General features: G+C 38.1%; 2 protein-coding genes across 34 annotated transcripts in view; one reads left to right on the plus strand and one right to left on the minus strand.

Annotated features, from left to right (window-relative positions):
* The first annotated feature begins 2023 nt into the window (after nucleotides 1-2023).
* Nucleotides 2024-24273, plus strand: NEXN (nexilin F-actin binding protein). 20 transcript variants are annotated; one of them, XM_071750464.1, is made up of 14 exons: nucleotides 2024-2161; nucleotides 9385-9466; nucleotides 10489-10680; nucleotides 10824-10905; nucleotides 10992-11140; nucleotides 12390-12431; nucleotides 13421-13603; nucleotides 13682-13855; nucleotides 16224-16409; nucleotides 20114-20314; nucleotides 21441-21662; nucleotides 22712-22897; nucleotides 23322-23682; nucleotides 23785-24273. In XM_071750464.1, the coding sequence occupies exons 2-14, from the start codon at nucleotides 9440-9442 to the stop codon at nucleotides 23796-23798; spliced, it is 2019 nt and encodes a 672-aa protein (XP_071606565.1). In that variant the 5' UTR covers nucleotides 2024-2161; nucleotides 9385-9439; the 3' UTR covers nucleotides 23799-24273. The 20 variants fall into 20 exon arrangements, with proteins under 20 accessions (XP_071606565.1, XP_071606576.1, XP_071606570.1 ...); XM_071750469.1 differs by having other exon boundaries at nucleotides 2031-2046; XM_071750466.1 differs by having other exon boundaries at nucleotides 2037-2161; nucleotides 9389-9466.
* Nucleotides 10168-24677, minus strand: part of FUBP1 (far upstream element binding protein 1) — a 37250-nt gene continuing 22740 nt past the window's right edge. For all 14 annotated transcript variants that reach the window (XR_011727079.1, XR_011727078.1, XR_011727076.1 and 11 more), the window contains one exon: nucleotides 10168-15680. Coding sequence is in view for 9 of the 14 variants with exons in the window: in XM_071750494.1 (XP_071606595.1) it covers nucleotides 15663-15680 (18 nt within the window). In the remaining 5 variants the exon portion in view is untranslated. The remainder of the gene's footprint in view (nucleotides 15681-24677) is intronic.

Genomic DNA, 24677 nt, shown 5'->3' on the forward strand with positions numbered 1-24677 from the left:
GGACTCATGGAGCTCTCAAAAGCCCATTGGATTGGAAATTGGACACAAAGATTTCCCCTCCAAAATAAAGAATTGTAGTATCTGGTTGCTGTAAAATTCCACCAACAAATATTTGAATCAGAAACAGTTGAGAGAGGAAAAAAGAAATAGAAATAGAGAGGGGAAGAGAGAAAAGAATGATTAAGGGGGAAACGTGCAGGTGATTGTGAGTAGGCTTTTGAATTTCTCTGCATCTCTTTAGACCTTTTCCCAAAAAGCATTCCCATATACTGTCCTTCCTAACTCCAGAGAGAGAGCTGTACATTTGAATGGGAAATAGCTGTCTTCTTGTAACTCTGAACTGGAGTCAGTTCTGTTATAGCCTAAGGTTTATACACCTTAGTCAGAAAGTATATAAAGAATCTCTTTTAATAACCAGACATGTGGCTTAAGAATTTCATATTCACCATCCTTGTAAACACAAGTGCCAGGGGTGTCCCAAAGCAATGACAATATGATGCAAGTCTACTTTACTGAAATCATAATCATAATTAGTATTGTTTATAAACTGTACGTTTTGAAATGGTTTTGAGTGCTGCTTTCCCTGCTAGTAAGAATAAACTAAATTTAAAAGCCATTGTCTTCTGCCATAACTGTATTCATAAAGCCAGAAATGTTGAATGTGTGGGGATTACACAAAAATCAAATATATAATTTTCAATTTAGTTATAGTAATAATCTCATTTTAATGTGTTCTTAATTGTTATTATACTTTGCTTTTATAGTCTTTGGTTTGTATCAAGCTAAATGTGTCAAATCAGTGTCAGTGCAAGTGTACCTCTGAATTTTATTTTGCTTAAATGAACTTCAGTTGTGTATATGAAATAAAATAATTTAGTGAAACAACTGTTGCTCATATAACTGTATCTAAAATTTGAATTTGTGCACTGAAATTGAACCAAAAACTACTACAAATTATATATATATATATATATATATGAAAAACAAGTGGAGTGGGAACAGCTTTTTAACTGTCCAGTTTAAACTGATTTTATCAGCCTGTTGAATTTTGCTCCTATTAAGTGACCCACAGCATTGATAATTTTTTTTTTATGCACAGGCCAGTGATGTGCCAAAAAGCCATATGCTGGTGTTTCTAGTCTTGGAAGTCAAAAAGTGATTCATCCAGACACCTTAATAAATGGAGAAATCCCCAACCTAATGATGGCTCTCATGGCTTGCAGCATGATGGAGCCAAAGTAGTGTGGCACAGTCATTGCCCAGCTGGCAAAATTCATTTCCCTGTGCCAAGTTGTCGTCTCTTTCCTTAGTTTTAGGATGTATTTTTTCAGGATTATTTCCAAACCAAATTGCTATAGTGAGCTGCAATCTTAGACTAACACTTCTGTTGTGGGGTGATATAAACAGTGACAGGGGAGAGCATAATGTACATAATCCTTACTGCTGTAGGAGGCAACACACGTATGCTTTGATCTGCCCTGGTTTGTTATAGGTGTTACCTGCATTCATTTGCTGAAAGCTGTTACTTTACCAAGAGTCAAAAGCTCTACCTTAACTGAAATACTGTGCCTTCGCTTCAGAAATACGAGTACAGCTATTCTGAGGGGAAAAGTTCTTGCACTGTCCTTCAAAAGACAAACACGTTTTGTGTTTTAGCTTTGTTCAGCTTTGCAGTGCCTAAGGTCATGTGGGTATCACCCCAATACTTGTAAATCCCGATGAAAGTTGGGCTCCAGCATGGCAGAGGGAATACAAGTAGGATAGGAAGAAGGAAGTTCTGCACTGGAGACCTTGCAATTGAACATGCAGGAAACAAGTCACCTTTAAGCAGGAAAATTAATATATTCGGATGTAATAAAACTCTTTCTGCCTCTGCCTGGTAAAGTTTCCAGAGCAAGGCGCTGCTTTAATCGGAACGCACTCTCCGTCTCACAGGTCTGGCACCAGCTGGATTCCTCTCCGCTCCATCAGCGAACTGTCACATTACTATTATTAGTTGATTGCTCTCCATGTGCCATAAAGCGGCCGAACACCCGACCGCCGCAGGTATAAATCTCCCCGCGGGCAGGGCAGGCACCAGCGCTCAGCGGGGCCCCGCGTCTGCCCAGCGCCGGTTCGGGGCCGGAGGAGAGTGCTGCGGGGTGCAGAGGCTGCGGTGGCCGTGAGTACGCGGGGATAATTATCTGTATCTGCTGGGGTGCCGGCACCCTGCCGGTACCGGGGGCAGCGATCGCCGGGGCCGCGGCCGTGGAAGAGCCGGGGCTGCGGCTGCGGACAGGGCAGTAGCGGATGGGCGGGCGGCGGAGGCTGCGGTCTCCGTCCCCGCGTCGAGCCCGCGGCTCGGCCGCTGCCCTGCGGCAGGGACGGCGCGGCCGGGAACGCGGTAGCCGAGAGGCGGCCGCTCTCTCCCGGTTATTTATAGCTCCGTGGAGCTTCCAGCCCAAAATAAGGCTGTTGGCCGGGCGGCTGTCTGAGGGGGAGGGGGGTGTACGGGCTGCGCCCCCCGCCGCGGCGAGGGGCCGGGGCTGAGGCGGGCCGGGCCGGACCGGGACAGCTGCCGCGGCGCGGGGCTCGCCTGGAATGCGGGCGCCGGCCGCGAGCCGCGACTTTTATGGAAACTTGGAGCAACGGAGCGGCGGCCGCAGCCAAGGGGCGCTGGGCAGCCAAGGGGCGCTGGGCAGCCGCCAGCCCGCCCGCCGGAGCACGCCGAGCCGCAGCGGCGGGGCAGCGCTCACAGGTAAGAGCCGCTCCGCTGGCCGCGGGCAGGAGAGGGCTCGGGAGAACCCCCCCGCCCCCGCCTCGCTCCCTGCGCCCATAGCCCGGCCCGAGCTCTCCCCCCTCCTCTGCCCCGCTCCCTCGCCGTGACTGCCCGGCCCGCCGACCCCCCACCACCGCTCGGTCTCCTTCTTTCTGCCCCCGCTTGGCGGGTTGCCCCTCACAGCCCGGGGGTGCGCAGGCCGAGCGGCAGCCCCGAGGTTTGAGGTGGGGAAGGCGGGGTGGGCGAGTGCCGCCTCCAGGGCCCCCTGCGTTGCGGTGGCAGTTGCGGAGCAGCGCCCGGGGGGGGCTGTGGTGGCCGCATCCTGGCGGGAAGCGGCAGCGGGGGTTGTGCCCAGAGGGGCTGCCCGGGGGCGACGGGGCCGAGGAGCCCTCCCGGGTTTCCTCTTAGGGCGGTGGGGCAGCCTTCGGGCTGAGCACTGAAGTGTGTGCGTTCAGAAGTTAATTGACGGCCTCATAAACCGCACGTCTCTGCAATAAAGAGGAGTTTCGCTTTGTTGATGGGTGCTCAGCAGCCAGGGCGCACTGACCGCCCTTATGGGTTCTGCTCCATCCTAAATGGATGACTGTAGACAGCGTGCCTTGGAAGAAAGTACTGGGCTTCCATGATGGCTTAGGAACTGTTTGTTATCACACTAGTTTTGGGTAAATAAGAGCTTCTGCTAACACAAATGTGAAAAAAAACACGTTAAATGAAACATGTATAATATTTTGAAACTTAACCAATGAGTAGCTGCGTGCTAGAAAACTTTGTACTCTTAACCGTAAGAGATCTTGTATCTCTTAGAAAAATGTCCAAAGGAATGAAATCGTAAAATAATTATTAGTCTTATAAGAGAGCCAAATGTATTAAGGAACATAGTTATGTCACTATGTCTAGTATGCAGAAAGTGCTGTCTGGTGAAATACAAAAACTGGACAGAAATACTTTCTCTAACTCCATTTGGAATATTTTAAATTAGTAGTTTCCTCCATGGAAGAAGTTGGACAATCTGTAATTTACCGTACTCGGAATGATGCCACATCCGAGCCCTCTGGAAGGTACCTGTGGGAAGGGTACAGGGGAGGAAGAGCAGTCCAGGGAGCAACAGGAGGGACCCTTTGCTGTGCACTGGGGCAGCCATGCCTGCTCAGATGAAGGTATTAGGCACGATCTGGTTTTTTATGGGCATCAGCACCATCAGCAGAGTAATTTGTCAAGTGGAATCAGCTGCTCATCTACAGGGAGCCAGGAGACCTCTCCTTTGCTGCAGTCATAGCACAGGCACAGTGACCACCACTGCTCAGTCTGAGCTGACCATGAGGATTTCAGAGAAGCAGCAGATAGGCTACATCCTGACATGCTGGAAGAGAAGCAGCAGATTGCTGTGCTGCTTCATGTCCAGTGTTTTGTCCCACATTTCACTACCCCATTCTCTGAAGTCCCATCTATGAAGAAAAGAGTTGAGCTCAATTCATACTGCTTCTTTTCATCTGCTGCAGCACAGAATGGAGGGACTATGGCATGGACAAAATATGCTGATTTTTCTCTTGGGAACCTTGGTTCACAATTTATTGCCACCTGTGTTTAGGATCAGTGGGTATCTTGGAACATGAAATCATGGTCCAGAAGATCTCAGCAGGGCTTCCCCCACAACAGAGCAGACTCTCAGCCCCTACTGTGTTTGCTTTGGAGCCTATGTACTCATTAATAGTACCTGAAGGTACCTAAGGAATAGTACCTAAGGAATAATCAGACAGACTTTTTTACAAAGAAGGGTAGGTTTACTTTTTTAACACAGTAATTGGACTGCATGGTACTGTCCTATTAGATGTATTTATAATTGGTAAAGAGACACAGACAAAATCCTTTATATTAAATAAATTTTTGTAAGAAACATCATATCTACAAGGTCTATTCTGCTATAATATGAGACTCCTAATAAATTATTAAGTGTAATAAATTCAAAAATTGAGGAAAAGCTTGTGTATGAAATTGAATTATTTGGGTCAGCAGTCAGTAAGCATTCAAGCCTTTAAAGACTCATGGAGGAAATACAAGTGAGTGTAAATAGTTTTGTACTTTGTATTTTACAAAATGTGAAGTTTAGACAGCTGCTCTTAATTGTCATAACTCATTGGCTTCAATGGAGCTGATGGCTTGTGCCAGTATAGGATCTTCCCCTGTGCGTGATAATTTTAGTATCTGTTTAAGTATCTGTAATTTAGCACAACAACTGGTAGTGTCATTCCAGATGAGTTATAGTAAGGACACAAATGATGAACATCATTCTCTTTCCTATTCTCTTTCCAGTTCTATTTAATATTTTGTTAAATATTTTAACATTGTGGACTCGGGTTTTCTCTCCCAAGTGCTTTGGCTGCAAGTAGAGAGTTTCCAACCCTCACAATATGGTTTTCTTATATAATGGAGTCTTCCCTGCAAGTAGATCACAAAGAGGAGACAGATGGTAAATGTAACTTAGCCTGTGCCGTGAGGGACTTATTTATAACTCACAGTAGCCACAGGGCAGCAGGGGGGCCTCCCGAAAGGAGAAATCACAGAGGAACCAGACTTTTTTTAACTCCTGGCTTCTTACTTCTAATTGTATGTAGTAGTACTCAGGTCAGGAAAATGCTGGTATTTTTCTGCATCTTGTGTGAGGATGTTCATCACTCCACTGAAAATGAAGAACTGTTTTTCAAGGAAGGGGTATTTTATTATTTATGTGAGGTTTCTTAATTGGTTAAAGCTACATAACATTTTTTTGTCAGTTGAGGACTCTGACCTCCTTTTAGAAATGGAAATTAATTACCTTTAAGGAGATGGATTTTGGTACTTGTGAGCCACCATCAAACCTTTGTGTTTTGTAGTAAATTTTCATTTGAAACTTTTTTAGAGATCGCTCTCTGCCAGTCAAGCTATTCTAGTAATGGAATTTTCTCTTCCATTCACTTCCAGAGGTAGGACCATTGATCAAAGGATGAAGGAATTTATCTTCTAAGAAAAATGCCTATGTAGACCTCCTTTGAAAGTGGTACTTCTAGCATAAACATTATAACACCAGACTAACATTTCCTGAGATATCTCATTTAATCACAGAAAAGGTAAAATGTGGAGAAAAAAAATATTGTCAGTTGAATGTTCAAGTGAACATTGGATAGGCAGAGCAACTGGATAGGCAAAGCAAAGCCCAGTAACAAGCTCAATTCATTTTTTTGATCATGTTTGACATAATCTGAGAGATTTCTGAACGGGAAGCTTCAGTTGTGAGCTCTTCCAGCTTTCCCTGAGATATTTTATCTCAGGAAATAAAAGATGCGATTGAATCTTAAGATTGGCCAGCTTCATAATAGGAGAACAAATATCTTCCCAAGTACATATGCAGGTAGACTTGTTGCCTCAAAGGTTAGGCATTACTTGTGTTAGATTAAATCTGTGGCAAAATTCTTATTACAAAAGAAGGATGTATATACAACTTATGTATATATTTATAATATATATTCATATATTTATATATAACATTTATATATACTTATAATATTTAAATATAGATTCCTGGGAAAAGGGAACTGGTAGGAAGATACCTTATTTAAAAGTACCTATTGTTAGAAAGTAAAATATGTCAAAGTTTCTTGGGTTGGAAAGTTTATTACCACATATTTTGTACAAAGCACATGGTGAAAGCTCTGCTCTTCTGTGACTTGTAGGTGTCAGGACTTCCTGAGCCAGTTCTTAGCAACAACACATCCACTGTCAGGATCCTCTCCTAATGATACTTTGAATTCCCTGTTGGTTTTCCTGAAGCAGTGGTCACAGCCTCGCAGACCCAAACCAAAACTGAAGGAGTGCTTCTTTTTGTCTTAAAGGTACTAAATTGTCTTTATTGGAAATTACTCCTCTGCCTTGAGGAGACCCTGAGGCAGGGTCCTGCTGTTCCTGCTCAGGTTTTATGTGGCATGGGGAGTGCAAACATGAGTGGTACCATCTCTAGCAAGGCCCTACTGCTTTACATCCATATCTTTTAGCATCAAAGGTGGGGGTAGGATGACTTGCAGATGCAAAAAGTCTGGGAGCCAGCTGGCTAACCTTCAAGCATATTAAGAGTTAGTGATTACAAAGAACTGGAAGGTAGCCTGAGGTAATAAGAGATATGGCAGTAACCCAAATGGCAGAAATGTACCTGCCATCTTGAGGACTCACAACCTGTTGTTGGACTGGCACAGTTTGGAAGCTCAGGAATTCACAAATGAAATTTCTTCCAACAATTGCACGTTTAAAGAAAGCTTCAGATTTGCTGTTTGAGGGCAGGTCTCACTGCTGTCAGCAATCTTAGTGACACTATTTAAAGGGTACAAGTAACTGGAACTATCAGAAAAGTTTAAGACAAAACTTTAGCTCAAAAGCTAAATTTTGGTCTGAGACTTGCAAACATGATCATAATAAGCACATAACAAGCCAATCAGACTTCAGAATAGTTTTCAAATTACTTTAAGATGAAGCCATACAGATGAAGTATGTTGCTGTGGTGAAGCTTAACAGTGACCTTCACTTGAGGTGTTCAGGTGAAAGGGAATTTCTTGTGAAAGTTTCTTTGGGATTTATGTGTTTTGCTCCAGCCCTGCACATAGGCTGGAAGCTGTCTATGTTCCAGGCTACTCCAGTGCATGAATTGTACCAAAGCATCATGTCCCTGAGTTTTCTGAGGGGTTTCTTTTGTTCAGCTTCTATATTTTAAGGATAAGGCCAAAGGCTATCAGGGAAGCAAAATTAAAAAACCAGAGAAACAAAATTAAAAAAAGAAGAATTTCTAGGACATTCTTAGAAAAATGAGGAAGTAAAGGTTTTTGCCTTGTTTTAAGATTATACTGATCACAATGGGGATTTTACTTACGTCCATGAAGTAAGCTAAAGCTTACAAACACATGGAAACCCAACTTACAATTACAAATGCATATTGCAGTGTATGGAGACCTTGAAAATATGAGAATGCTACTGAAATTATCTGCCTTTCTAGACACAACAGAAAGTCAATAAGGTTTTGTGGATCTGAAACAGCCTAAATAGGAACTTTTATGTTCCTGTGCTCACAAGTGAGAAACCAAAATGCCCTCGATTCCTGTCATTGTTCCAGTGAGGTATCTGCAACTCTGATTTGGGGGGAACGACTTTCCATACTCATTTGTGAATAGGAACACCCAAATGTTCTCCAGAAGCTGAACTGGTAGAGTTTGGAATTTGTAAATCAGGCCAGGGATTGGTAGGTAAATGTTCACTTCCTATGTCATGATTGCTGTCATTTGAAAGCCAAGATATCCAAGAATCTCACCCCAACTGTATGGCTACAGCAGCACCACTGAGTATTGATGATGATGTGTTATAAAATAACTCTTTAATGTTCACTGTTTTTAACACCACATAAAACTTCTCATGTTTATAATCAGTTTGTAATTAGGAATTAGAGAACTTAAAAACTAAGAACTACTAAGAATGTAGTTTCCATATCACACAATGTTCTGACTTCAGTTCCTCTAAACCACAAGAGAGAAGCTGCAGTAGCTGCTTTTCCAGACCTTTTACCTTGAGCCTTTGAGTCTGTTTGCACCACCTTTGGCACACTAAGTTTTAAGGTTTGTCTGGGACTCAGGGCATCGTTACAACACAGAGAGCAATGGCACTGGAGCTGTGTCATGATTTCCTTCCTCCCACAAACTCTGATAGACCTGATGATTTAAGAAGAAAAAAAAAGAAAAAAGAAAAAAGAAAAAAAAAAAGGCTGGCTTTCATTGAACCTTAAATGCCTCTTAGGTTCCTAATACAATGAGTATAGTTTAAAATTTGTAACATCTTTCTCTTTAAAAATGCTGTACAATTTCCATCCCACAATTAAATTATACACACACTTTCTCTGAGGTATGTATGTGGCTCACCTAATGGATTCTATAGCTTTTAGCACCAGTTTTCCCTTAAAGAGCCCTAGGAGAAAGAGAAGCATTCCTTTGTATTCCCATATTGAGTGAAGAGCTGAGAGAGTTGCCAGCCTGGCTGAGATTCAAGCAAGAACATCCACCCAGACAGGAGACCCATTTGCATCTCTGGGGTGCAGGCAGAACCCCAGCCATGGGCCACCTTCCCTCTGGGCAGCAAAGGTGAAGCAGCCTCTGTCTCCTCAGGCTGTGGCCTTGGGCCTGAGCACCCTTGAGCACTCTGCAGACTGGGTACAACCTGAGCTCACTTGCTTGTACATCAGACTGGAGCAGTGAAGGTGCAAAGCAAATTCCTTTCTGCTAGCATGAATATTGAGAAAAACACTTTCATAACACAGCAGACAGGGGCAGCCAGAGCTTGGCTCCAAGTATTTTTCCTTTTTTTTTTTTTTTTTCCACTGAAATTAAACCCCAGTATCTTTGAGTATATAGAGGGGTTATGAACATGAATAGTGAATCATAAGCTTGTTCTTTTAATTACTGTTGCATACTTAGAGCCTATTCATGTCTTCAAAAGCCTCAAAGGACCAAATGAAATGGTGATACATTGACTTCAGCCCATGCAAACTTATTTACAGGAAGATGGTTAAAGCATCATTTAAAAGGAAAAGAAAAGAGTATAACTGCAACTGTTTCTTTCAGGTAGAAACTGAAATCATTCTTAAACATACCAGGTGCAGAGCACAATACAGTAGCCATGAACGACATTGCACAGAAAACTGAGGTATGTATCAATTTTGAAATAATCAAAGTAATGTAGTAATTTAGAACTGATGCTTGCAAAAAGACTAATTACAAATAATTACAAAACCCAAACAATTATACAGGAAACTGGCTGGTATTGCTTTTATTTTAAGACAATGGAAGGGCATTTAAAAGTAGATTAAGAAAAGTATCTGATTTGATGGAATATATGAAATATATTCTTACTGTTATTAAAAATATATGAAGGACAAAGGCAAAATGAAGGGAACGAAATATGGAGAAACTTTAACCATTGGGGGGAAAGTCAGGGCAATATTTACATCTAATTCTAAAATGTAAATATCAGGCTACTTCAAATATTTCATTTTCTACATACAGTCACTGAACAACAGGAACAAAAGCAGGAACAAAAACTATTGGCTTAGGTGGAAAATATGAAATATGGGATGGTTTCAGCCAGTTTTCTCAGCATTACTGTACTGAGAGCATTTCTGTAGTGCTTACAATAAAAAGAGAGAAAACTTGACAGCAGTTCTGAGAAGCAGGAATTTCTCTTACTGTTTGGACACACAGAGTAAGCGTTGGCAAAGCAGTGTCCCAGCACCTGTACCAGTATCAGAGCCCTGCAAGTCCAGTGACTCTGACACTTTGTAACACAAAATCAGTGGACTTTTGAGTTTTTCTAAATATTAAAAAAAAAACTACATAACATACTGAAAGTTTTACATTAACAAATTATACCATTTATTTTAAAACCATGTATGGCTGTTGAATTGTTGCAGAAGAAAACATTACAATTACTCATAGCCTAAGTTTAATACAATGCTAAATGTTGGTTTGGATATTATAGTAATTATTACTCTTGATGAACAAACACAATGGTGCTTCATAGATGATGGCAAGTAGCATGAAGTTCATAATCCCAAATGCACTTCTGTTTTATGTTCCTGCATTCTTTCTTAAACAATCTATCAGCATATTTCTGTCCATCTGTTTCAACTTTCTTTTTCTTATCTTCATTTCTTCTATCTCTTCACCAAGATTCTGCTTTCTTCATCTAAACCCGTCCAAAAATCCTATGTGCCCAAGCTTCACAAGGGTGATGTAAAGGATAAATTTGAAGCTATGCAGAAAGCAAGGGAAGAAAGAAATCAAAGGAGATCTAGAGATGAAAAGCAAAGAAGAAAAGAACAATATGTTAGAGAGAGAGAATGGAACAGGAGAAAGCAGGAGGTTATTTTCTTTGCAAATATTTTGTGTTATTTTAATAATCAATATTACATGTGAAAATATTTTCACATTATTTTAAGAAAGTAATGTTGGCTTTTTATTTTTAAAGTATAAAGGCAGTTTACTTTCTGTGTTTCACCAACTAGATGAAAGAACTGCTGGGATCTGATGAAGAAGATGATGCAAAATCATCTAAAATAGAAAAAGGTTACGTTCCAAAGCTAATAGGTAAGAGAATCCCAATTTTAAAGGCCACATAATTCACAAGGTAAGTATTAGATGGCATTGCTGAACTGAGTATTTCATATTCACAGGAACTGTTAAAGGCAAGTTTGCAGAAATGGAGAAGCAAAGGCAAGAAGAGGAAAGAAAAAGAATGGAAGAAGAAAGAAAGCGCAGAATTGAACAGGACATGATTGAGAAAAGAAAAATTCAAAGAGAATTAGCAAAAAAAGCACAGGAGGTATGTTCACCTGATCACAACAGTCGGGTCATGATTGTAAACAGAAGAAAAAAAGTTCTGTTTTGAAGAGATATATTTGATCTTAAGATTTTTGATAGTGGAGATTTACATGGGAGATGATCACTGGCATGGAAGTGGGGAACAATGTTCAGAGAATCTTTGTCTTTGCTTATTCATGGTAACAATTTTTTTTTTTAAGCACTAAACTTGAGTTACAGATGAAACCAGGCAGGCACGAACCAGGTAGGAACATGAGTCGGGAACAAATTCTGTTGCCATATTCATAAAAAAGTTTATAGAATTAACTGAATTAATTTTAAAATGTTCCTTATATTCTACCAACTCTTACTTTAGACTTTTTTTGCATATATATTAGTGAATACAGTTCAGTGATAGATGAATTAAGGCAAGCCAGAAGAAATAAGAAAATGCTGTCAGCAGTCAAAACTAAGAAGATACTAATGCAGTAAACATCATAAACCACAAAGATTCAGATCATGTTTTATTCCTTTGCCACTTTGTGAATCTTTATGGCATATATATGTAAACAGACCCAACTTTTATTGATGCCAATAAAACAAATTTTGTCTTTTGTAGAATTTTCAATGCTGCAAATAATGCAGTGAGAGTCAACATTTAAATGATAGACTAGACCAATAAGAAAATTTTAATTAACCAAAAGATAGTTATACTTAATTAAGGTTTGGTTTTGTTGTAAGCAAAAAACCAGTGCTGAAGGATCAGTTCTCAACAAGGACTTGGACAGTAGTTTCTACCAAGACTTCCAACATTGCTAAAACTGGACTTTTAACTGTAAATGTATCTAGCATGTATTTAATCTACTCTGAAATGCAGAAGTATATGCCATGCAGAATTTTAGAAAGTATTTTCATTTTAGACAGTAATGTATAAAGTCTCCATATGAAATAATCAATGAGCTTGCTTTAGCTTTTTTCTTTTTATACAATTCTGGAATTCTTGAATGAAGAAAGGACATCTAAGGTACTCTTCTCAGTTCATCACTAAAGTGTTAAGCATGCTTTAGCATAGTTTCTGTATCTTGTTTATGTGTCATGTTTTCTCTTCCTCAACAACATAATCTATCTCAGGTATTCAAACAAAGGTTCATCTCTGTGAATTTAAGTGCTACGTATGTATCACTGATACAAAAATGATTTCCAGTTCTATGTTTGCAAATCTAAGGCAAAGAGCCAAAGTAATGTAATCATATGAAATTCTCATTTAATAGATTGATGACTTTAACAATACGGGAACTGAATCAGCAGCAGAGGTAATCAGATTTTTTTTAAAGAAATGTTCACCTACCTTTTTATTCACTTGGTTTTATTATTGTGATTTGGGCTGGGAAATCTTCAAAAAGGGCACACAAATAACTAATTAAATTAAATCAAGATGCTAACAATTTTTTATGTATATTGAATATATGTCTATACTTGAATTTATTTGAGTTGCAATCAAGTTTGCATTGTGAATACTTTGTTAAAATAATCTAAATGTAAAATATCCAAAGCCACCAGAATGATTTGGGGTATACCAGCAATGATACTTAGTCCTCTCACTTTGGAAAGTATCATCTTTAAAGCTCTTTGCCTTAAACTTGAAATTAAAAGGGGTTTCTATCAATAGACAGATATTTAAACACCTTACTCGGATAACTTTTTTTTTTAATTGACTAATTTACTATATGGGTTTGGATTTTAAGTCTTTCACATAAATTCTTTATTTCAAAAAGCTAGGTCCAAAGGTCCTGTTGTCTTTCATTAACACAGAAAATCATACTCCTACTACAGTTTTGGAAAGACAAAAAAACCCTAAAAACCCCATTAGTTTTAAGTTACTTAGCAGTATCCCTGTTAACTACGGTATTTTGTGGAAAACCCTGGGTAAAATGTATTTTAGCAAGTAAGTCTTGAAAATAGTTTTGAAGCAGCAACATCCTTCGGTTGCTATATATTAAAAATTTCACCTGTTTTTCTCCAAAACATGAGTATTTTTAACAGTGAATAAAAATACATTAGGAAAGTAGAGAGTTTGCCAGCAGTTATCTTTAAAACACAATTCAGCCTTGATGCTATTAAGATACTACAAGAAAACTAGTGACTGCCTCAGGCAGACAGGTTTATTCTTGTTGTTAATACTCAATACAAGTAATTCCTTTTGGAGGAGTTGGTGCACAAGGGTCCAAACAGTGTTTCACTAATAATGAGTCTATCTAGAACTTGAGCTTTGTGAAAATATTATGAATATCTTTTTGGACAGGAAGGGGATGACTCACTGCTGGTTACAGTAGTGCCTGTAAAACCCAACAAAACACCTGGGAAGATGAAAATAAACTTTGACAACACGGGAAAGGAGAAAGCAGAAGAAAAAGAGAGACAGGATGAAGGAATGAAGGAACAAAACCAAGTCCTTAAGGAAACCAAGTGCCTTTCATTTGTCATGGTAAACCACTCACCTAAAAATACCTAAGAAATAATTATCTATTATTTAAGACCTAACTATTTCACTTTTCTTACTCAGGATGAAAGCGAAGACATTAAAACACAAGAGCCTCTGTCTCCTGGTAAGCTGAAGGTAACTTTTGAAGAACTTGAAAGGCAAAGACAGGAAAACCAAAGGCGTCAAGCAGAGGAAGAAGCAAGACAGCGTTTAGAAGAGGAAAAACGTGCCTTTGAGGAGGCCAGACAGAGAATGGTAAATAGATATTTTGTTCACCTTGTTGCAGAACTTTCACACAAGATATGCTTCTACATTCTTTCCTGTAGCTGATTCTTCTTTTTGCTTGTACCTTAGCTATATATTTCAAAAAATTAATGATGATACAACTTTCAGACTCTTAACGCCTTTAAAGTCAGACTTTTTACCTTAGCTCTAACTCAGTAATCACACTGACACCTTCCCCAGACATTCTTTTAGTAAATTCAGGAAAATTGTGTGGCTTAAATTTGCCAGCAATCTTAGCAGGTTTTATATCTACACTTTGGAGTATCTTGAAGTATAAGTCCTCAAGAAGATAATTGTCTATTTTGTTCTTAAATAGTCCTTCAGATGTTTCAGACAGCATTTTTGATTAAAACATTCTGTAGTATTCTGTACTATTTCTTATTCCCATATTTATTTATAAATACAATGGATAGACATATTAATTATAACTTTCCCCTTATGAAGAAAGGGAAAAAGACAGGTCATCTCCCTCATATGTTGACATAAACAACAATACACTAGAAATTATCTGATTAAGCCCTGAACTGTAGAAAATTTAGATCAAAGTTCCTGTTTTATATTACTTGTAAAACTTTCTCCATGTGCTTTTATCATAAGCCAGACTTATTCTAGATCAACGACAAACAGCCCTTGCTATAGTTTGTTTTTTAATCACACTAAAGGAATTGTACACTTAGTATTAATGTAAGATCTACAAGAGTGTTTATTTCTAGATTTCCTCACTTTACTATACTCAGTTTCCAGAAGCATTTCTTAAGTTCTGTATTTGAATATCTTTCCCTGTACAATCATGGTCATTATGACTCTGTTAATTCACATACAAAGAAGATAAATGAGAAAACAGATTTTAACCTTGCTAGAAAGCTTTGAAAATATATTTTATACAATCTGCTATCTTTAACTTAAAAAGAGGACAATTTTGGATGGACATTCTTGGACAAACAGTTCAAGACCAGTATGTTGACTGTTATTTCAAAAACATTCAAGACATTTATACTATCCAAGAAAAAAATAGAGAACCTCCAGAAAGCTGAAACCCTGAAATTCCCAACCAGTCCAAATTGAGAAGTTTAAGCAGTTACCCAGATTGTAGTTTACGCTTCCACCCTCACCTCCAACAAATCACTTAATATTTCTGTACCAATCACCTTCACTTTATGTCAATAATGCAATTTTTTTCTTTGTATTTGGGGGTGGGCAGCAGGTACGAGTGAAGGAGAAGGGGGAAAAGAATGAAGGAGAGAGAGCTTCATGAAACCATAAGTCCTCCTAACTGAAGTTTTGTTCTTGTCCCACCCTTATGTATATGCATTTATTAACCAAATATAAAACATATAGCAGATACAAAATATTTTACAAATTCTCTCTTAAAAAAAGAAAAAAGATAACATGAAGTTTTCTCTGATATCAGTGGCAGTCAAAATTTGAAATCAAAAGTTTTCTTAAAGGAAGAGTTCAGCAGTTACCTTCCTTCAGTTCTTTCTTTTTTCCCTTTGAATTTCAAATACAAGATTTTTATAAGTCCCTTAACTGGCTGCCCCACATACCAGACCCAGGGCTGCCTGCAGTGTAGAGAAATCTTGAATATCAATACTCAGTACTCTGAGTTCCCAGTTGATTTCCTCCATTAGCAAATAAAGTACCCAGATATCTTCTGAAGATGTTTCATTCTTTTGTTCTTGACTGCAGTTTGCAAACCACAGGCTTCTCTTAGCAGATAAATGTTCACTGGAGACAAGCAACAGTGAAGAGATCAGAGTATCTCAATTTCCCTTCTTCAGTGGTGGTTAAATGCCTAGGAAGAAAAGAAAAAAAATCACAGTCTGGAGTAAGAGCAAAATGTTAATTGATTTAGTTTTGCTATAAAATTATGCAGCATTTTTTAACTGGAAAGTGTATTGGTGAAAACAATTTAGATGCAAACAGAAAGATTTGATGGTATAAAAATCTATGAAACTGATGTAAAGAAAGTTAACAGAATGATTTCCAGTTAAGGATCCAGTCCTGAGACCATAAAAAATGTACTTAATTGTTCAGCCTTTTCCTGATAATACACTGTTCTCTGGAATCGCACACTCAACAAATTTTTAAAAATTACAGAAGTTATATATAGAATACTGAGGTACATTTATTTTCTCCCTCCTCTGGCCAAAACCAAGACTAAAATGTTTCTTACGGGAACCAAAGTCTTGCTACATTCCTCTCCCCCTCCTCCCCCCAGGACTAGAAAGCATTTATAGAAGATGAGAAAGGAAGTAATAGAGCATTTATTTAATCTAAAGAATATTTTTTTGTTTGGGTAAGTCCTTTCTATTTTTTCTCTCCCTCTTCTCTGAAGATAAATGAAGGTGGTGATGAAGAATCTGAAAATTCTCTTAAAGAATTTCGCCCTGGTAAACTCAGACTCAGTTTTGAGGAAATAGAAAGACAGAGGAGAGAGGAGGAAAAGAGGAAAGCAGAAGAAGAGGCAAGACGACGCATAGAAGAGGAGAAAAGGGCATTTGCTGAAGCAAGAAGAAATATGGTATGGCATTTTTGTTCAGTATATAGTTTATTTTTTTACCTTACTCTCCAAGATAAACTAGAAAGCAGTTCTGGGAAAACCTTTTAAATACAGTTAGGAATGCATGCTTCAGCTCCTTCATTTATTAGTTCACCCCAGTATTTATTAGAAAGTAGGGGGGTAAACTAATTGAGTTTAACCAAAAATCTTCACAGAAGAATCCCTCCTCACAGCAAGCCTACAAAGGATTTAAAATAATTTAATCAAAACCAGACATTGCATCCAATGGGTATTATTATGCCAGATGCAACAAACTTGGAAAGCAAAATATTTTCACAAGGTGGGTATGTAGGGTTTTTTTGAGGGGAACAGCAATTCCTTCTGCTTTTCCAAGTTTTTCTCCCTAGCTTTACAGGTTCTCCACCAATCAGCTCTTATTAGCTAAAGCATAATTACTGGTATACTAAGGCATAGCTCACTGAAAGTACAAATTTTACAGTCATCTGTGGCCATATAGGAAGGAAAAATTAAGTAGGCTGAACTTGATGTTTTTCACTGGTTTACGTGGCTCCCTCATATCTTGCTCAGAGAAACAAAAAAGTTACTTATGGCATTAACCATTAGAATGATTCATAATATAGAGTTTCCTCAGAAATAAATCAAGATTCCTGTGATATGAAATGACTTATGAAATTTAAGATTATATTGAAGACAAATTTTCAGGGGCCTACGTTGTCCATACTGACAGTGTCTGAAGGTAGAGAAAGATGTCTGATTTCAGAGCGTGGCAACAACATTGTTTATAAAAAAATAATTAGTCTGGAGCTTTTCACTGTATTCCTCATGCTTATTCCAACAACTCCCAAGTTTCAGCAGGCATTTGTGTATAAGCCAGTCACTTATCAGGGGGTGTCAGGAAGTACAGTATTAAGCTACATGACTACCAACTAAAGCAAAGTATTGTTTGTTTCAAAAGGCAAGAGATCCCATACAGAACTGTGGAGTGACCTGCCCAGCTGGTAGTGTCTTCCTATATTCACCCCTGTGGTTTTGTTGGGAAAGACCAAGTGCACACCTAACAACATTTTCTTCATCATTAAAAGTGATGCTTCTGAGACAAATTAAAGCTTTGTATGGCTACCAATCTTGCTAGCATTGCTCCCTCTGTCTGCAAATTGGGACAGAGACAAGACCTTGATGCTGAAAGCCTGCCAAGAGAAACTGCAGTGTAAATTTCTATTGGATATTTTATTGATAAGCAGTTATGGAAACTGGTGTCTGCCTATACCTCCAGAGAAAAGAGAAGCTAAAGCTACTACTTGGAACATAAAAGATAAGCCTGTGCTTTCCTTATTTTCCACAGCTACCCAATGTAGCAGCAATGCAGATGTGCTTTAAACATTTTAAGAACATATTAGTCATCTCTTTCTGCAGCAGTAAAGCCTCATGCTGAGTTTTTATGTAAGCATTTAAATTAAGCAGTTATTTTAGAACATTTTTAATGTTTATTAATTTTAATCTACTTCCCAAAGTATACACACACCAAACCATCAACATTGTTGCTAGGAAACACAAACACCACCTCCTTTTGGAAGGATCTCTATTTACTTGTGCTACATTTGTAATTCCATGCTTCCCACCACCAAGATGATCACTTTCAGACTGAAGCACTCAGTTTTTCATCCCTTTCAGCCTCTTTGCATTAGAGACTGCATAAAGAACCTGTCTTAGCTTGAATAAAAAAGCATTCTACTTTTTATCAGTCACTGCTTGCCCACTGCCAAGTGGTTGCCTGTGCTACAGGCTATGGTTATTACAGGACAGTTTCCCAGCACTGTTTGTACCCACTTTGCAGAAAAAGAAGTATGGTCTCATTTCAAAAAATATGGTTAAATATTTACTGAAATAACCACAAGGGTTTTTTGCATCATTCAGTCCAGCTCAATTTTTAGCTGGTTTTCTTTGTGTGTGTGTGTGGTTTTCTTTGTTTTGTTTGTTTAACAAGGAATAGAAGTCTTTCTGTAACTTGCTGATATGAAAATACAGAGCAGCCTGCTGCTTTTGCTCAGCTTTTTAACCTTCATACATACAGGTGTTGGTAAATTTTGAATGAATACTTCAGTTCACTCAGTTCTCTTCTCAAAGTTATGAGCATATGAGCTAATGAATCTTCAGCAAGAGACTTTCACATTTCTTTGCTAATTTAGCTGTGATTAACCTCTGAGAACTATGTGGCTATGCATTGTTTTCATTAAAGGAAACAGTTTGCAGTTTTGTTTTTTGACTCTACTTCTCCCTAACAATTTCAACAAATATGCTCATACCATGCAAAACAAATGAAGAATGGAAGGAATGGTAGGGCTGAAGTCCAACTGCAAGCTTACACAGAGGGAAAATCTGAAGGAAATCTATTGTGAATTACACTATTTGAGTGGGATGGGACAAGAAAGTATTGAAAGAGCTGTGAATAATAAAAAGGATAGTGACAAAGTACATCAAGATGGCACAAATAGCAGTGGAAGGTGTGAGTTACAATGGCAGTAAGGAGCAACAAAGAGGAAAGGGAGTGGCACTAATAATCTTTTAAAAGAAAAAACGTTCATTTTCTGTTTCCTGAGAAAGCTAGTGGAAACATTTTCTCAAATTAAAAGTTTGCTCCTATAATTCTTCCTAGCATTTGTCTGATTACTACTGTTGGGAATGCCTACAATTAAAGCCACACTGGGCTCTTCAGTTAAAGCCACATGGCTTTTCAAACATGCACTGACTAAATAGTGCCTAAACCCACATCACCACACACCTCTAGATCAGTATCTGACCTTGTCACATGTTTATCTATAGACAACGTTCCTATTGGGCCAATCTGTGTTAATGTTTCCATAGCTACATGCACAAACATACATTTCTATAGGTTTCATCAAGAAGTTATTTAAAATCTTACTAACTTGTGTCATGCTACCTGGCCATCTCACAGCATAAAGCTTCAGAATTTAGTAATGCTTTTTTTCAACAAATTCAGTCTGATAGAATATTTGTTGTTATACTTCCTGCTTTTGGCCTCTCCTTGGTCCTTCTTATGAATTCATCTACAAAATAAGCAAACTACTCACAAATGACCATCAAAGCCCAGCCCTACTCTGAAGCCCAAGAAAAGGACAGGCAAAGGAGGAAACTCTTCCTGCTGGGTTGAGCAAAGGAATGAACTGGCAACAAAACTTAGTACAAACAATTTGTGCACAAGAAGCTTCTTGTAGAAAATTCTGTTCAATTTTCTTTACCGGGAACACTGATACTGCTTAAGAATTAGAATATAATTCAGTTTGCTTAGAAAAAAAGATTACAGATAACCACTTCAGTGTTAAGGACAAGGACATTTAAACACAAGCACTTTACCTAACAATAGTATGGGAAGTAAGCAGGAATAGATTGTTTCAGGTCTTAAAGCCACATTTAGAGGACATCCTCTCCACCAAAAAAGATCCATCTCATTGCAAAAAAGACCTTCGTCTTTCTTACACAAGTTTAGAAATAATAAAGAAGTAAAATATAACACCCTCTTGAACACATTTCCTCCTAAAATGTTAGAGGAATACCCACATTGCATCTTACTATACTCTGGCAGGTGTGGCAGAATACTTGGTTATGTAGTAGGTGTCTGAGCAACACTGGGATTTTATCATAGGTGCCTTCAGGATGAATCACTAATGAATGCTCTGTATTTCCAGCAGGTGCTGGATGATGAATCTCCAGAAATGTTTAAAACCGTTTCTCAAGAATCTCTCATACCTGGTAAACTGGAAATTAATTTTGAGGAGTTGCTGAGACAAAAAATGGAAGAAGAAAAAAGACGCACAGAAGAAGAGCGCAGGCAAAAGCTGGAAATGGAAAAGCAAGAATTTCAGCAGTTGAGACAAGAAATGGGAGAGGTTTGTATATAAAAAGATAAGATAAATTCAGTTAGTTACTAAAATCTGTAACAATGTATGCCATCAATTTTTTTTAAAATCAATCTGCCAGAAAAATCCCTTGCTACTCTTCAAGTGAAAACACAATTTCAAATTTGCAATTTTATTTTGGTCACTTCTGAAAATCTAGTTTTACGAAAAAAATTATGTATTATTTATGATACTGGGAGAACAGAAACATCCAGTTCCCAAAAGAATATAAAAAAGTGAAAGTAGGAAAGAGCAAAATTCTTGCTTTTCCTCAAGGGAATCCTGTATTAACCAATTAGGAAAGAATTACAGTGGCCTCGACTTATTTCTGGTCTGCGTATCACAGGTTTGAAAACTGTCACTGTTGATAATAAAAACAATGTAAAAACCAAATGACCATATTAATGAACTTAACACTTCTATTAGGTTTGGTTGTGGGCAATAATTCTTCATTATTATTCCCTTTTCTATGTTAGAATATTATGTTTATTTACTTATTTTTCTTGTTAAGCAAAGCTGGAGTAATAAGGGCTCTAGATGGCAAACTTCAAGTAAAATTTGTACTGCATGAGGAAGAAGGGAGAGCTAGAGATAACCAACTAAAATCCAGATACATCTTCATTGTCAGTCAGAGGTTGCAAGAGGCAAGTGTACAGCTTCAGACAGACTGACTACAGCATCCAGAACTGTCATTTCTTTCCAAGCAGTGACATCCTCCAAACTCATTTGCTTTCTACTGAATTGAAAAAAAAAAGTAATGATTCTTGGTTTAACAAAGTAACTGTTTTAAAAAAATTACTTCATATCATATTGCAAATAAGTCAAAGAGGTAAATTATGGGTCCAAGATAACCAAGTTTTTTGTATTGATAGGTATCTGATTTTCTAAGTCTGGAAAGAGTGGTTTGTTGGCAGCAACCCTTATGTAAAAGTTACTTTCAAGCAAAATAATCTTAAGAATACAGAAGGAAAACAAAAAACTTAAAGGGAAAAGGTCTCTTGTGCTAGCTGCAAGTAACTAAGAGAACTGTTTAAGTGTATTATACCTATCTGTGAGAACAAGTAGTAAAAATAACTACAGCATTTTCCATCTCACATATTCTGCAATTTCTGAACAGCTGGAAGAAGAATGTGAAACATTTGAGCTAAGCAAAGAATACGAAGAATTAATCAAGCTAAAAAGAAGTGGCTCTATTCAGGCAAAGAACTTAAAAAGCAAGTTTGAAAAAATAGGACAACTGTCTCAAGAAGAAATACAGAAGAAGATTGAAGAAGAGCGAGCCAAGAGAAGAGCAATGGATGAAGAAATAAGAGAGAGGGAAGCTGAGAAATTTCAAGAGGTAACTTTTCAAGAGGCACTCTGTAATGTTAATGATACACTTAACTAGGACACTAATGATCCAAGAGTTGACAGGGCTGCTTCTTTCACCAATTTGCTGTATTTCCAAAATTATTTTTCCCTTCCTTCCTGCTGCCTCTTTTGGATGCATGAGGAAGTCTCACCTCAGCATCCCTAAAGGAAAAAGCAGCAGTTCATCATCAGCTGTCTGCTCAAGCAGATCCCTGTTTTTCAGCATCTTTACAACCCAAAACCTGCAAGCCTGCAGGTTTGAAACATGCTTATTTAAGAATTACTCTATTAATCATCACATTAATTGCTTCTCCTTCTCAACTCTAATCTCCATTGTATGAATTTAAAAAACACCAAAATGAAACAAAACCAGAGAATACTGTTTGAAGATCAAGTCTTTTTATAAATCCTCATTATTTCTCAGGATAGAACAGAAAAGGACCCTCTCACATTTTTTCAGAGGAAAAAAACAGCAAATGAAGCTACCTGTTCAACAGATAAATCAACCCTATGCTCTGACCCAAAACAGCAATGTGAGCTTTCAGCATATAATCATGTGGCAGTGCAGGAAAACAACAGCAGTAAGCCTGAACTGAGCTTTGTTCTGAGGTTCTATCTGTAGTAGTCAGTTACCTTCAGTATCAGCTCAAAGCTGGGTTTTAGCTTTTAATTTAGTGACTGACATTATAATTATGTTTCTATAAGGTCAATCTGTGTTAGGAGTGAAGCTACTGCAACACTGTGGCATGAAAATCAAGGATTTATCATTGCCACAAGGCAGCCTTCAGCTTATATACAAAAAGAAAGCTTTAGGAGTGTCTTTCCATCATGCTTGAAACCACTTCTGTAAGTATTCTGCTTTATCTCCAAGATTAATTATTACAAGACTTGATCTTAAACTTAGTTTTAAACAAACCTCTGACAAAAACAAGGCTCTAGGTGGCTTTGCTCAGTTAAGAACAACTACTGGTCACCAAGTTAATTTTATTAACATACACATTTATAAGGTAATAATTGGGTCCTATTTTTTCCCTCAAGGATGATGAGGTAGACGTGAAACCAGCCAAGAAATCTGAGGCTCCATTTACTCACAAAGTAAACATGAAGGCCCGTTTTGAGCAAATGGCAAGAGCCAGGGAAGAAGAAGAGCAGAGGAGAATTGAGGAACAGAAATTACTACGGATGCAGTTTGAACAAAAAGAAATTGATGCAGCATTACAGAAGGTACAGATTATAAAGTAGCTTTTCTTCAGTCCTCAATGTCTCTTATCTTAGCATCTGATTACACTGCCAGAGGTATGAAAGGAACATTGTGTTTAATAGCTGCTGTGATTTACTGTAATAATGTAAAATTGCTTATGGTGTTCTCACATGTTCTTCAAGAGTATGACATACTACTAAGAAATCCTTTGAATAGTCTGAAAATTCAAATCTACATTCATGCTTGTATTTTACCCCAAGATTCCAGCCTCATTAAAATCCATTGTTCTGCCCCATACCCAGATTCAGTGCAGTTATCTAGTAAGGACAGGTGTGGCATTTCCTCTTCTCAGAAATGTGGTAGCTTTTCTGTAAACAACCACAAATCTCTAGCAATCATACTGCTATTGCCACTTTAAATGTTCTAAATTGACTTATTTTAAAACAGAAAAGGGAGGAGGAAGAAGAAGAAGAGGGAAGCATTATTAATGGCTCTACTTGTGAAGATGAGGATGACCAAGCTCGATCTGGAGCTCCCTGGTTCAAGAAATCACTGAAAAACACATCAGTTGTAGATGGCGAGCCCGTGAGATTTACAGTTAAAATTACTGGAGAACCAAAACCTGAAGTTACATGGTGGTTTGAAGGAGAACTCTTGCAGGACTCTGAGGACTATCAATATATTGAAAGAGGAGAAACCTACTGCCTTTACTTGCCAGAAACCTTCCCAGAAGATGAAGGGGAATATATGTGTAAAGCAGTGAACAACAGAGGCACATCTGCTAGCACGTGTATTCTCACCATTGAAAGTAAGAGTTAGCATTTTCATTCCTTTAATTCTCAAATATTCTTCTGGCATCTTTTCTATTGCAAAACTCTAATTATCTCTTTCTCTTAACTCTGTTTTCTAGCTGATGACTACTAATGCTCTACTTTAGCTGGAATCTTTCTTCCCCTCAAACTTTCTTGCTGCATCATCTCTTTCTCTGATGGGGCCAACTAAAGAATGCAAGGATGTCGATTTGTCATCCCTGCACCACATAAGAACAACCTTCAGACTGTGAGAGTGTCAAGGTTCCTTGCTCAATACAAATACAAAAATGATTATTAAAGGCTAATAAAGAAGGAATCAATGTATGAAACATCACCTAAGGGAAAAAGCTGAATTAGACCAGTGCTCCCACATTTGAAGACAAATTGTTGTGTACTAATATACAGCTATATACACAATTTGGAAACTTGTGTAGTAGTGTACATCTATTGAAATATTTTGCATGAACACTGAGTATTTAAGCTGTTTTGCTTTATCCCAGAGGCAAAAGGAAATACTTATTGATGATTTAAAAAAAAAACAAAACAGTGTACTATTTTTAAAGAATAAAAGATTACACAACTGCTCACTTTGGTTGTTTTGTTTCAAAGAGCATTTGTTATTTTGTTTTAAAATGGGCACGCATATTAACTGTTATGCTCATATCAACATTTGGTAATTCAAAAGTAAAAAACTCAGCAAGGCTTAGTCCCAAGATGTGCTTGTAAAATCTTTAGGTTTTTCAATGCTTAAATGATTCAGTAACAATTGGTGACAAAATGTGAGGCTATCATGGCTAAGTTGGTAGGAAGGAAGCTTTAAGAAAAATATGTTCAGAGAGTAAATGCTTTCTCAATCTTTGTTCTCAATTGAATAAATCTATTGCTGCCATCTCTCAACACTGTCTTTTAAGGCTACTGTACTGTATTTTTCTCTAAGACCTCCTGATATCAACACTGATGTCATTGTGCAATACCACCTGAATTTTACAGC

The sequence above is a fragment of the Heliangelus exortis genome, chromosome 8, assembly GCF_036169615.1.
Source record: "Heliangelus exortis chromosome 8, bHelExo1.hap1, whole genome shotgun sequence".
Lineage (NCBI taxonomy): Eukaryota > Metazoa > Chordata > Aves > Apodiformes > Trochilidae > Heliangelus > Heliangelus exortis.

Coding starts and splice junctions, on each gene's coding strand:
- NEXN (XM_071750458.1), top strand. CDS start 2,612: ATGGAAACTTGGAGCAACGGAGCGGCGGCCGCAGCCAAGGGGCGCTGG. Junction 13,856..16,223: donor AGGAGGCCAGACAGAGAATG/GTAAATAGATAT, acceptor TCTTCTCTGAAG/ATAAATGAAGGTGGTGATGA. Junction 20,315..21,440: donor TGAGACAAGAAATGGGAGAG/GTTTGTATATAA, acceptor ATTTCTGAACAG/CTGGAAGAAGAATGTGAAAC.